The sequence below is a fragment of the Orycteropus afer genome, unplaced genomic scaffold, assembly GCF_000298275.1.
Source record: "Orycteropus afer afer isolate SDZICR_OR568_19922 unplaced genomic scaffold, OryAfe1.0 scaffold00288, whole genome shotgun sequence".
Lineage (NCBI taxonomy): Eukaryota > Metazoa > Chordata > Mammalia > Tubulidentata > Orycteropodidae > Orycteropus > Orycteropus afer.
The window spans coordinates 540,382-554,245 of record NW_006921875.1 but is presented as its reverse complement, the minus strand read 5'-3'; the positions used below and the strand labels follow the sequence as shown (position 1 = coordinate 554,245).

The window sequence follows — 13,864 nt, the reverse complement described above, 5'->3', positions numbered from 1 at the left end:
AGACTTCGTCTCACCTATTTTGGTCATGTTGTAAGAAGGGACCATTCCCTGGAGAAGGATGTCATGCTTGGTAGGGTGGAGGGTCAACGAAAGAGGGGGAGGCCTTCAACGAGATGGATTGACACGGTGGCTGCGATGATGGGGTCAAGTATAGCAGGGATTGTGGGGCTGGCGCGGGATCAGGCAGTTTTCCGTTCTGCTGTGCATGGGGTCGCTATGAGTCGGAAACGACCCGACAGCACTTAACAACAACAAATATGTTTTGTGCCTTTTTTCCCCTCTATAAATGTTTCTTGAAAGAGTCATAAGCCTGTATTTTAAAATTTGTTTATTTGGGTCACTATGACGAATTCTTGAGCAATAATGGTATCAATAGTCTCAGTATGGTGGCTCAACTGCATTGAACACAGAGTAGTCTCAGTTTCTGATTAAATTTCAATTCCTGCCTGACTGTGACTTCTTACATCATGGAAGGCCTAGAATATTAATCCTAAGAAAGGACTGTAAAGAAAAAATATTTGTGAGGAGAAACAAAAGAGATGGAGTAACAATTTAAATTCTAACAAAAAGTAGAAATATTTTTCTTCTTGATAAATAACATCAAAAGTGATATTTCAAAGTAAATTTTTGAATGAAGTGTAAAGCATACATAAGGAGCTCTGGATACACAGTGATTAACTGTTCAGCTGATAACTGACACATTGGCAGTTCTAACCCACCCAGTGGCTCCACAAGAGAAAAAGGCCTGGTGATCTGCTCCCATAAAGATTATAGCCTAGAAAACCCCATGGAGCAATTCTACTTGTCAAATACGGTAGCTATGAGTTGGAACTGACTCGACAGCACACAACTACAACAAAGCATACATATATTACAATGTATAAATGATAAGCGTATATAGTGAGATAAAATCTCTATAGAATACACCCGAATCCTAGAAACCTTCCCTGTGTCACACAAGTCTGACTTTTCACAAAAAAAAAAACCCTCACTGCCATCAAGTCGATTCCAGCTCACAGTGACCCTCACTGAGTTTCTAAGGTTGTAAATATTTATGGAAGCAGTGTGCCACATCTTTCTTCCATAGACCAGCTGGTGGGTTCGAACCACCAACCTTTTGGTTAGCAGCCAAATGCTTTAACCACTATGCTACCAAAGCTCCTTAGGTCCAACTTCTGGAACTACAGATTTGTTTCAACTGTTTCAAACTTTGTATTATTTACAAATGCAATATACAGTAAGTTTCATTTTATTTTAAAAAGAGAATACTTTCAATTTTAATAAGAAAAGTTTTTAGTAATTTTTTAAAGGGTAGATGCAATTGGGATGGCTTAATTTACCATATTAAGCTTAGGCAGTTATACTGTTGTTAAACCTTTAGAAGGCCCATACAAGGAAATACAAAGTTAAGTTACCTGGTGACACATACCCAAACCCTACAAGTCCAGGAGCCCCTCTGCCCCTGCCTTACCTTCTGTAGAATCTCTCATATTTGCAGGAGTGGAATCTGGCTTACTTGTCTTCAGCTTTATGTCTTCAGTTTTATTTCCTTTGTTTTTATTTTCCTGGGATTTTTTCTTCCCTGAAACACAGTATTTATTCATTCATTCTTTCTTTCTGTCATTCACTATTATCCTAAATTCCTGAAGGAGACAATTATTAATACAATCACTGCAAACCGTATCTTTCTATGCAATTATCACTTCAAACCTCCAACTATCAAGCTTCAGCTACAGAGAGCATGGTCTAGAGAAGTTAACAACATTGATGTCAAAGAAAAATTAGACATAATAGCACTGAATTCAGTTCTATACAAGTAATACAGATATGGCAAAAGTCTGGTTATTTGTACAAAACATGTTCAAAAAATACAATATGGTATTAACTTGAGTCCCTTTCGGTTAAGATTCAGTTAAGATATGATTATTTGTAATTGTCAAAATAGAACAACAAAAGCTGACAGTCCAATGAATTCCAAGAGACACACATGCACAATGGCTTTACTATCAAATGCTCAGTAATTATCAATAATTCATAGTCAGCCTCATGGCTCTCTAAGAGTTCTGCAGGATTCCGCTCTAGATCCAGTACAATTACATTTCATTAACAATTCGGAGGATGGAATTCAAGAAACACTAACTGCATTCCAAGTGATGCTGTATTTTAGAAGATAAGATTAAAATGCAACATATTTCTGATCAGTTGGAACAATGAACTAAAATCATCTGATATCAATAACAACAAAAATTCTCAACAGAAGTACAAACACTGAAGGTTCAGAAGCTCAGTCTCCTTGGGATTTAATTGCTGTTTGAATTCTAAATTTGTTTTTTTTCTGGCAGCCTGTATTTTTCAGTCTTCAGATTCATAACAAATTCCTATTCATAGTCCCCTAACACTTCCTAACATAATGCTGTCCGCAACCTGATCAAAGAGCTCACACAGCTGCCCCTACCCTTTCAGAGCAAGCTTTCCCCCACCTTTATCTCGAGTTGGTATATGGCAAACTAGCAACCACTCACAGCTTCTGATCACATGGAAAATGATATTGTCTTAACAGAAATGCTACAGAGGAGCATCATTAACTAAACTGTAGACAACAAATGAGTATGAGGGCAAAGATAAAACATTATTGAAAAGATGATTAAAAATCGAAACATCAATTCTAATTTAAAACAAGTAATAATCCCCAAGATAGAGAAGAAAAAAAAAATGTACAAAATAGTTAATCATTTAGTTGGTAAGTTTTAAAAAGCAAACAAATTCAAAAATACCATTTGAAAACACTAGTTCTTTAGCCTGTAAGAAACCAGAAGATATGTTTTACAACCATGTACATAAAGTTTCACTCAAATTCATGACAGTCCATCTATCAGTTCATTTCAGAGGCAGTTAGGATGGAGCTCACACGGCTCAGTGTACATTTCACTGCAAACCACATTCTGATGGGAACAGAGGTCAAGGGTCTATATGGACATGGCAGCTTTCTGCTTCCAGGAATTGTAAACCAATCCCCTCTGCAAAGGGGATTGAACATGAAAATACCTTTTCACATTGGGAAATAAAGAGGACTTGAAGTACTTACTGATGAAGATCAAAGACTACAGCCTTCAGTATTGATTATATTTCAACATAAAACAAAAATCCTCACAGTAAGTGACATCATGATAAATGGAGAAAAGAATGAAGTTGTCAAGGATTTCATTCTTCTTGGACCCAAAATCAACACCCATGGAGGCAGCAGTCAAGAAATTAAGCAACACACTGCTGCAAAAAGACCTCTTTAAAGTGTTAAAAAGCAAAGATGTCACTTTGAGGACTAAGATGTGCCTGATGGGAGCCATGGTGTTTTCAAAAGCCCCATATGCACATGAAAGCTGGACAATGAATAAGGAAGGCTGGAGAACTATCCACATATTTGAATTATAGTGTTGGTGAAGAATACCATGGAGTGCCAGAATAATAAACAAATTTGTTTTGGAAAAAGTGCAGCCAGAATGCTCCTTAGACGGAAGGATAGCAAGACCTGGTTTCTCTATTTTGGATGTTATCAGGAGGAGGGACCACATGAAGGAGGACATCACACTTGGTAAACCAGAGGGTCAACAAAAAAAGATGAAGATCCTCAATGAGATGAACTGACACAGCAGCTGCAAAAATAGGCTCACATAGCAATGACTTTGATGATGTGTGCAGGATAGGCAATGTTTTGTTCTGTTGTACGCAGGGTTGTTCGCTACATGTTGCAGCCAACCGGACAGAACTAACAATAACAACCACCATCATCTCTTACAATTCTTTCTCCCTTTGTCAACTTAAGAACGCTTAGTTTAAATCTGATGATGACAAAGCCTCCTGAGAACTCCTGTTGAACTTTGGAAAATTTGGATTCTAGTTCCTTTCAACCAGTTTTCTTATCCCCATTATAACACTGCCCCTTTCCTGTGTGTACGTGATGCTCAGTCCACATCAGACTGTCAATACCTTTGCTGATACCTAACAAAATGCCACATCACACACATATACATAATGCAAACAGAAATGATCACGTGCCCACATAACTATTCTAGTGCTGCAGCTGATGTTCAAGGAAACCCAAGGGTTCTTTTATTCTATAAAAAAGACTCTTAGCACAGCACTCAGAGAGTTAATTCCAGTCATATTCAGATAATCTTTTCCTTGGACTAAAACCACAAAATTTTTGTAAGACATCAGCACTACCCTTTAGGTACCCAAACAGATCAAGCAATGTGACCTTTTCTTCCTGAACACTTACTTTGTATTCTGTACATGTATAACCCTTTAAAGGAAATAAAAAGGAAGTGGTTTAACTTAAACCTCGCCTCTTATGCATAAATCTTACATATTTCTTTTTAAAGAGGTCAAGTTGGAGTGCACTTCTACTCTGCCCACATGTGGTTGGTTACCATGAGTTGAAATGGGATTGCCATGAGTTGGAATCAACTCAAGAGTAAATTGTAACAACTATATTAACATGTAGAATCTGTTATATGCATCAAAACCCATGATTCCTTAGATTATTTTTCAAAGATATAACTCATAATTTTAAGTTATTATATGTTGAATTCAATCTGAGAAGCTGGACCGTATGAGGAAGAATGCATCAGGATTTCAAGAAGACTAATTAACAACTTGAAATATGCAGATGACACAACTTTGCTTGCTGAAAACAAAGAGTAAGACTTAAAGCACTTATGATGAAGATTGAAGACTACATTCAGCCTTCAGTATGGATTACACCTCAACATAAAGAAAACAAAAGTCCTTATAACTAGACCAATAAGCAGCATCATGATAAATGGAGAAAAGACGAAGCTGTCAAGGATTTCATTTTACTTGGATCCACTTTCTACACCCATGGAAACTACTAACTAACCACTAACCCACTGCCATCAAGTCGGATCTGATCATAACCCCTCCTTGGGATTCCGAGGCAGTATCACTACTGAAGTAGATTGGCCAACCTTCCTTCTGTGGAAACAGCAGTCAAAAAATCAAATGATGCCATTTCATTGGGCAAATCTGCTATAAAACACCTCTTTAAAGTATTAAAAAGCAAAGATGTCACTTTTAGGACTAAGATATGCCTGACCCAAGCCAGGTATTTTCAATCGCCTCATATGCCTGCAGAAACTGGATACTGAGTAAGAAGACTGAAGAACTGATGCCTCTGAATCACAGTGTGGGCAATGAATACTGACTACACCACGGACTGCCCAAAGAATGAAGAAATCTTCCTCGGAAGAAGTAAAGCCAGAATGTTCCCTAGAGGAGAGGACAGTGAGAGCTTATCTCACGTACTTTGGATATATTATACAGGAGGTAACACAGAGAAATGGACACAAAAAAAGAGGATGGACTGACACAGTGGCTGTGGCAACAGCCTCAAAATAACGATTTTGAAGACAGCAGAGGAAAGAACAATTTTTCATTCTGTTGTATATAGCACTGTTATCAGTCAGAACTGACTTAATGGTACCTAACAACAACAATAACAAATGTGAAAGAAGGTACAGTATCTTTTAAAATAAAATACTTTTAAATAATAATAAAAAAGGACAAGTCACATTGTAAAATTTAATAGAAAAAAAATGTCGATTTTTTGTAATATAATCCCTTGCAAACGCATTTCAAACAGGTAAGATTTTTGGGCAACCTTTCAAGTCCAATATGAACTCAGGTAGCACATCATACCAAAAAAAAGTAAACTGGCCTTTACCATGTAAATATTGTTAAATAAATAGGTGCAACTTCTGGAGTTGTATTATAACAAACAAAGCACAACTTTAATCAGTAAGATGCACTCAAAATAAAATCACATTATCTAAAAGGTTAAAGGGGAGCTCTGGGAGCATAGTGGTTAAAGTACTTGACTGCTAACCAGAAGGCCGGCAGTTCAAAGCCACCTCAGAAGGAAGATGGAGCAATCTACTTCCATAGTGATACTGCCTCAGAAACCCAAGGAGGGGTCGCTATGAGCCGGGTCCAACTCCATAGCATGTAACAACAACAAAAGGTTAAAGTGTTATTTTAAGCTTTATTCCCTGCCTGCAAGAATATTAGAAAGCCAGCTGACACCGAACATCAAAACGTCCACCACTGAACTCCCCAAACCTAATCACTGAGAAGTTCCTTTTTTTATTTTTCCCAGGTGCCCTCTTCAGAAGCCATGACCATGGACACTTGATCCACTGTAAAGAGAAGCCACCCATGGTAGGTACACCTTCCGTATCATCATCAGAGGACTAACAACAGAATCCAATCACAGCTCTCAGGGGTCAGATTAACTGCAGCTGCAGGGGGCTGTCCTGTGCACTGTAAAATGTTTAGCAATCCCTGACCTCTACCCACCAAACGCCAGTAACAATTTCCCTCTCCCCTTGCCCAGTTCTGACAACCACAAGTTTCCAAACATTGCCAAGTGTCTCCTGGAGGGCATAACTTCCCTGGGTTGAGAAGCACTTAACTAGTATCTGTAGGTCACTAAAGACACATTGGACTCTGCAGTCTATATTCTTATTAAAAATTACAAAAAGTACTCAAATACTACTAAAAAAAGCCAACTCTAATAACTCGGGTGTGGAACCATTAGAATTACCTCCAATGTAACTCTGATGAACACTGACAGACTTAGTTTACACTGGAACTGAGTAGAAGGTTGGCAGTTCAAACCCACCAATGGCTCCATAGAAGGAATATGGGACAATCTACTTCCATAAAGATTTACTGCCTTAGAAACCCAACAGGGGTCACTATGAGTCAGAATCGACTCAGTGGCAGTGGGTTGGGTTTGGTTTTGATTTCTATGAATTCAGCCATCATTCCACTCATGGAACTGAGACTATCTGGCACATAAAACAATTTCCTGAATCTTAACTGGAAGTATCTAATACTCAGGTTACTGCCCATGAGGCCCTTATACTAGCGATGGAAGGAGCTATCAAAACCACCTGCCCAGCTTGCTCATTTTGCAGGAGACACTGAAGGCCAAGGTCACAGAGAGACTTGTCCAAGCTCACTAAATCAGCCTGACAGAACAGAGATTAGAATCTAGGAGTCCTAACACCTATGTATATGTGGTGTCACTCATAAAACCAAACACTGCAACAACTAGTAGTTTAACCTACTACATTTCTTTAAATCAGTAATTTTTCCTCCCTGATACTTGTTTTTTGTTCAACACGTAATCAAATTAAAAGAAAAACCAAAGCAAACCTCTAGGGCCTTTTAAAAGCGGGGGAAGGGACTTACTAGCTTCTGTGAGGAAAGAGATGCCTCAAGAACTGGAAGGGCAGAGAACCCATTGGGAGCCTGATAAGTACACATGTGCACTTACCATCAGGTTCCTGAAGGGTCCTACATGGCGGCTACTGCCAGCTGGGTGCTCCACTTGGTCTAAATAAGAAAGATACAGGAATGAAACACAAAGAAAGTGAAATGGAAACAATGACAAAGAATATAATGAAGGACAAGACAAAATTATATAAGGAAAAGAAAGGTACACATAAAGATGAAGAAAACAGAATGAAACAGAAGGAAAACAGCAGTTATCTACTGCATCAAGGTTCTCTTGAAAAAAATTAACCTTTAACTGCGTACATAGTTGTTATTAAGGTAACTTTAATATACGTATTTTCAGGCCTGTACCATGCCCAAGTTGTAAAACTGATGTCTTACCCACTCCGCTCCTATTCTGTTTGTATTCATAAGGCTTTTCTATAAGATCCTAGTGTCCCAATACGTGCCTCTCATTTTATAGACAAAGACACCACACAGAGGAGATGTGAAGGCATCCACCCAGGGTCACCAGTTAAAGTAGCTCTAGAGCCAAAACGAAAACCCAGGGATGATAATGCTATGTTTAGTGCCATTTTTCTTTTTTTTACATTTAGTAAGAATAGTTCATTTATTTAACAAAGCACTTTATATCCATTATTGCACTTGGGTTCAAATGAAAGAAAAGTGGTATAAAGACTTCAACTGCATTTACAGCAAAGAAACAACAATCAAATTGGAATGCAGATTCTTCCCCTTCGGTTTTATCTTAAGCACAGAATGAGCAAATACGGTTCATCACTAAATAATATCAATAAATAAAACTAGGTTTTGTATTGAAGTGAGCTGCCAGATAGAAAAATCCAACAGCCATAAGGACTAATTTTTAAGACAATATGTAGCATTATACCTCTGGTGCCTGCAAAGTTGCAAAAGCAAAATTGCCTAAACCCTCACATGTGAGTAATTTAACTTAGGTATGGACTCTGTTCTACTATCCCTATAAAATGGACAAACACTAAAAAAGTCTAGAGAATAATGTATCACTTAAACAGCAAAAAAGAATGCAAAATTCTAGAAGGCTTGCTCAAGTTACATTAAAAATTTATCACAACAGTGAAGGCACACATCCATTTGTGATTTAAATGAATTAAATTTAGAACTATATATATTTGTAACGCTCCACGTGCTGCCTCCTCACTGGGGAAATAGCCAACTCTGAAGGATAAAGTCAGAATTAAATATCATGCACGGAAACCATGCATATGCAGTCTTGGTTTGGAAAGCTCACCATCTTACTCATCACCGGATACACAGTGGATTCCAAACCAGTTGAGATTCCACCTGTGGACATTCTCCCATCATATGCTCAAAGTCATCAAGAGCCTTGGGTACCATGAAAAGGGAGTTAACAGCCACTCCCCAAAGGTAGTCTGTACCTGCAGCCCCCAGTTCACCACTCACTCAGCCTTTACTCCATCCTCTCCACTCTAGTGGAGATCCATTTTCCACAGATACCACTCATCTTCTTACCTGAGAACTACAGAATCTAAGTTTCTCCAGGCTTTATTCAACCCAAGTATCTCCTGAGCATTTGATCTTTCATTCTTAAAGTTCCCTCTCCCTTGCATTATGACACAACCATCTAGAATCTCCAACTTTCCTCATCATTCTTACTCAATCTTCCTCTTCATCCTGGCCCCTAAATGACTTCCTCACATTAAGACTCTGAAGGGTGGAACCATGCTTTCATATGAGGTTACAGAAAGGCTTCAGTTAAAGCATTCAGCTTGATAATGGGGATGGAAAAGGACCAGGCAGCATTTCCTGCATGGAGTCACCATGACTCTGGAGTCAACTCCACAGCAGATAACAACAACAAAGTGTTCGGCTAAACTGATGGTACAGAATCTTAAAGAACAGAACAGACATGGATGGGACGGTGAGATGTGCTGGCTAACTTATGTAAAAGGTTAGAGGGCAGAACCATAAGACTTCATTCATATCAGGAAGAGCCTGAAAGATCACCTAGTCTTCATCCCAAGCTTTAAGAATATACCTCTGGGCTTTATCTCACTGAATGAATTGCCTAAAAGCCCACAGCAAATTATTAGCAAAACTAGACCTTTTATCCCCATCCAATTCACTCCTCTTTGCATCGTGTCTTAACAGCCTTGTAAGTGGCACTTTCTGGGTTCTAATTCCATCATTAAAAGAAGTCAATTTACAATAGCACCTGTACCTCAGGCAAGTTTGAGAAATTCATGCTAAGTATATGCATTAATTGGGAGCTGTGGTGGTGCAGTGCCTAAGGCATTTGCCTGCTGGTGGTTCAAACCCACCAGCTACTCCTAGGAAGGAAGACTGGGCAATCTATTTCCATAGAGATACCACCTCAGAAAACCAAGCAGAGATCACTACGAGTCGAAACCGACTCAATGGCAGTGAGCTTGGTTTGGTTTGGTTTACATCCATTCATTATAAATCTTCAAAAAAATTTTTTAAAGGCCAAAGTGTCTTTTGTAACAGGAGGCCAGCCAGGACACTGATACCAGCACTCAGGATATCTGATTTAGAGAAAAGGTAGAGATCCAAAAGTAAAATGAAAAGGCTAAACTGAAGAAAAAACGTAAGATTCATCTTAAATGAGTTTTTAATACAATTTTTTAAAAAAGACCACGTCAGTAAGAAAGAGAAATCAACGGATAATAACGAAGTTAGGAGCTTTCAAAGAATGGTTAAAGTGATGCTACCACCACCAGTCTTCTTGGCTGAGACGATAAGGGGGTTGGTGAGTTAGCTCTCAGCACGGTTTCACATTTTGTGGCAGAGTGATAATTCTGCAAAATATGATGTGGGGAGAGGCTAGCAGAGGCTAGTCAAGTTTTCCACAAAGATTTAAGAATCCATCTCAGTGGCCTTAATACATGCTTTAAAAATAAAAAAAGATAATGACTTGGATGCCCTGAAGGTTATCAAAAGTCATTCACAGTATTAAAATAAAAGGGAGGGGGGACCAGGTTTGCTGGTCTGATAGAGCCTGGTGGAACCTCTGAGACTATGGCCCCTAGCTGCCCTTCAGGTCTGGAATTGAACCCACACCGGTGGCTTCCAGCCAAACAAAAGGCAGGCATAGGAGTTGAACATTTACCTGAGGTAGATACACTCCTTGGAGAGAATAATCATGGGAGAAAGAAGGGCTGTTTATGAACAGAGAGACAGCCCAGGGGACAGGAGTGCATGGAGGGAAGGACACAGGGAAGAGGTGACTATCAGGAAGAAGTGGGAGGGAAGCTGTTGCATTGGGTTAAACTGTAGTCAATGTCATGAGACAAAGTGTGTGTAAACTGCTGTGTGGAAAGTGAATTTGCTCTGTAAACTCACCCAAATCACAATTAAAAAAAAAAAAAAAAAACTCATCCACAGTAGGACTAGTAAGCCTGGGGCTACAGGACTCAGGGACTTTATTCCATAAAGGTATACAATAAGCAGTATTACACACGGGATGCGTTCATCAGATGATTAGAAGTGACTTTTACAACAGGCCAAGGTAAGATCGTGAAAAATTAAGCAAGCTGAGGCCTAGCCCTATGGGTCCTAGTGTTTGATGGAGAGAAGTCTGAAGCAGTTGGATGCTGCAACCACCATTTTTATGAATTAATATGCTACACATTTTCTGTAAATTTCTTTTTCACTTAAAATAATTTCTAAATTTACCTGATAGCAAAAAATTCTGTTAAGCTCCTATTCACCTAGGCATTAATTACGTCAGATCTTTTTCTGCAGTTAAACTCATCAAGGGCTGTCTGAAATCCTGTAGGCAAATTATAAAAATAAACCATCTGGTTTTAAGTTGTTCATGGTACTAAAGCAGGGCTCTAGGCTTTGCTTCCAACAGAAACAATGGAAAAGTTCTGGCTTCTTCAGTTCTGTACTCATAGAATAAATTCCTCAAATACCCGCCTCTCCCAAATGTCAGGTTGATGGAACAGCAGCTAAGGGCACATCTGAAGGGAGACCAGACTGACTTTGTCTAAAAAGGCTTTTAGCAGCTTCGGATAATTTCAAGTACCAGAAAGGGCCCCTCAACTAAGCTTTAGCAAATTCAAACCAAGAAAGCAGTTAAAAGTTTCCTTACACACTCTTTGGAACCTCAAAAAGTCTTGTGACAAGAACAAAATCATTTTAGACAGTAATTAAATACCTCAGCTTAAACTTAATTAAACTGCAGCTACTGGCTTGTTCTATTTTATAATTATTTTCTTTAATTTCTATGGTTCTTCTCAGGATCTTTCAGAAGCCTTTATTTTATAGGAAAAAAAACTTATCTAGACTCTGAAAACCTTACATATAAAAACTGAAGCGGCAACTACAAAGGGAAGAACTCAATTCTAGTGCAGGTCTCAATCCCCCATGGCCAGACCTCCCAGGCCTGGGAGCCATACCGAGGGGCGGTTACAAGAGCCTGGCAACCCTGGAAATAGAGGGCACAGCCACACCCTGGAGAACTGGGTATTCTCAGCTAAAAGGAACAGAATGTTTGTTTTTTTTTCCCCCTTTCAAAGGCCCTGATAAATCTTATAATATTATACCCTCATAAATTAACTATGAAATTTAATTTTAAAATATTTTCAGGGAGTAAAATCCAGATATAACTCTGAGACATGATGTAATTAAAACACTATACATTCTTTACATTTGTTTAAAGAACTGTCTGTAGGAATGCTGGTCAAACCACATCATTAATAAAAATCAGTCTGCAATGTATCCACAGAAGTAAACTTAAAGAAAAACTGAAAGGACAGACACTTAAAATATTGGCAGGAGACTCTCAGTGGTCAGATTATGGGTGAGGGAATGATATTTTTTCCTATCTGTATTTTCTTATTTTTCTAGCATGTACATTTGCTTACATTGTGCAGCAAATTAAATAATATTTTTCAAAAAAATAATATCTACAAAAACAAAACTAATGAGACAAATGAAAATGTTCCAATTGTATGAGATGTGTTGGTGGTGTCAAGTACTCTCAAGTTGATTCTGATTCATAGTGTCCCCCTGTGACAGAGAAGAACAGCCCCACAGGGTTTTCTGACCCATAACCTTTATGGGACCAGATCCCACGTCTTTCTCCCTAGGAGTTGCTGGGTGGGTTCAAACCACCAACCTTTTGCTTAGCAGCTGAGCACTTAACCATTGTGCCCCCAAGGCTAGTATATACAATTCTGTTAACAGTTCTGTTTGAAAAAAGCAAAGCACAGCCAAAAAGCACTGAAGTGCTCTCTGTTCTCCATCTACCTGTGCACCCCAATATAACTGCTCCAGAAAAAATCCACTATTCCCAGAAACATTAAATCCACTATGATTACAAAGATAAGACTTTAAAAATATTCAGAACAGATTATAAGAACACTGTAGTGAAACTACTTAAACATCAAATTACTACCCTTAATCTTTTGGCATGTATTCTTCAAATTTTAATGTGTATCACATTACTTGTTAAAAAAAAAAAAAAAAAATTAATGTGTTTCCTTGTCTCAAATAGCCACCCATCTCTTAATTGGTTTTTTTTGTTTCACAGCACTTGGTTAATATATCCATTGTTATTTACACCAATACCTAATTTACACACTCATGGGGAGTGTCCACCAGGTATGGAGAAGTTTCTTAGCTACTAAGCTGAGGGTCAGGGTTTTGGCAGTCAATTGTGCTAATTATGACAGTATTGTTCAATAGCTTTTATTTTGCTTCTCCTAAAAATGCAGAAATTAGACAATGGCATTTAAATTGCCACATCTGGGAAAAGGTTGAAAAATTAGCTTATAAACGAGAATTTACAAAGATACTAACCTATCCACTCACTTGGTCCTACTATGAAATGATTACATTTTCATTTCAGTATAATTTTTAAGACTTTTTATCACTAGTGCTGGACAATCCAATTCCACCTCAGGGAAGCCTTAACTGTCCTCCAGCCCCTCCCACCTGCAGCTGGGCGTCCATGAGAACAAGGGACAGACTCAACCACTTCAAATGGTAAGACCCTGGTTGAGAAGACCCACATGGTGAGCATAAATTCTGCCACTCAGATCAACTCCACAACTGCCAAGTGTGTCATCATTCAAACTCAAGGAGAGAAGGAACTAAAATGTATTCTCTTGCTAAATTATTATTATTATTATTTTTAATCACACATTAGGTTTAAATTCAATTCCAGATTTTTTTAATAGATCTCCAACTAAAATAAAATTCTAGGAGCCTATTTAACAACATATCTCATTTTCAGATATGATGGCTTACATCAGACTACTATTCCAACCTAGTCCAAGCTTATTATTCCTGTTACATTAAATTTTTTTGTTTGTTTCACTACATACTTTGTGGGAGCTCTGGTGGCGTAGTGCCTAAGGCATTTGACTGCTAACCAGTGGCGGTTCAAACCCACCAGCCACTCCTCGGAAGGAAGATGGGGCAATCTACTTCCATAGTGATGCTGCCTCAGAAACCCAAGGAGGGGTCGCTATGAGTCGGGTCTGACTCGACAGAACATAACAACAACAACACATAC

At 38.5% G+C, this 13,864-nt stretch overlaps 1 protein-coding gene across 1 annotated transcript in view; it reads right to left on the bottom strand.

The window, feature by feature from the left end:
- The window catches only part of PRDM2 (PR/SET domain 2), a 134,308-nt gene that overhangs the window by 67,569 nt on the left and 52,875 nt on the right, over positions 1-13,864 (bottom strand). The window contains exon 6 of the mRNA XM_007950751.2: positions 1,472-1,582. Within this exon, the coding sequence (XP_007948942.2) occupies positions 1,472-1,582 (111 nt within the window). The remainder of the gene's footprint in view (positions 1-1,471; positions 1,583-13,864) is intronic.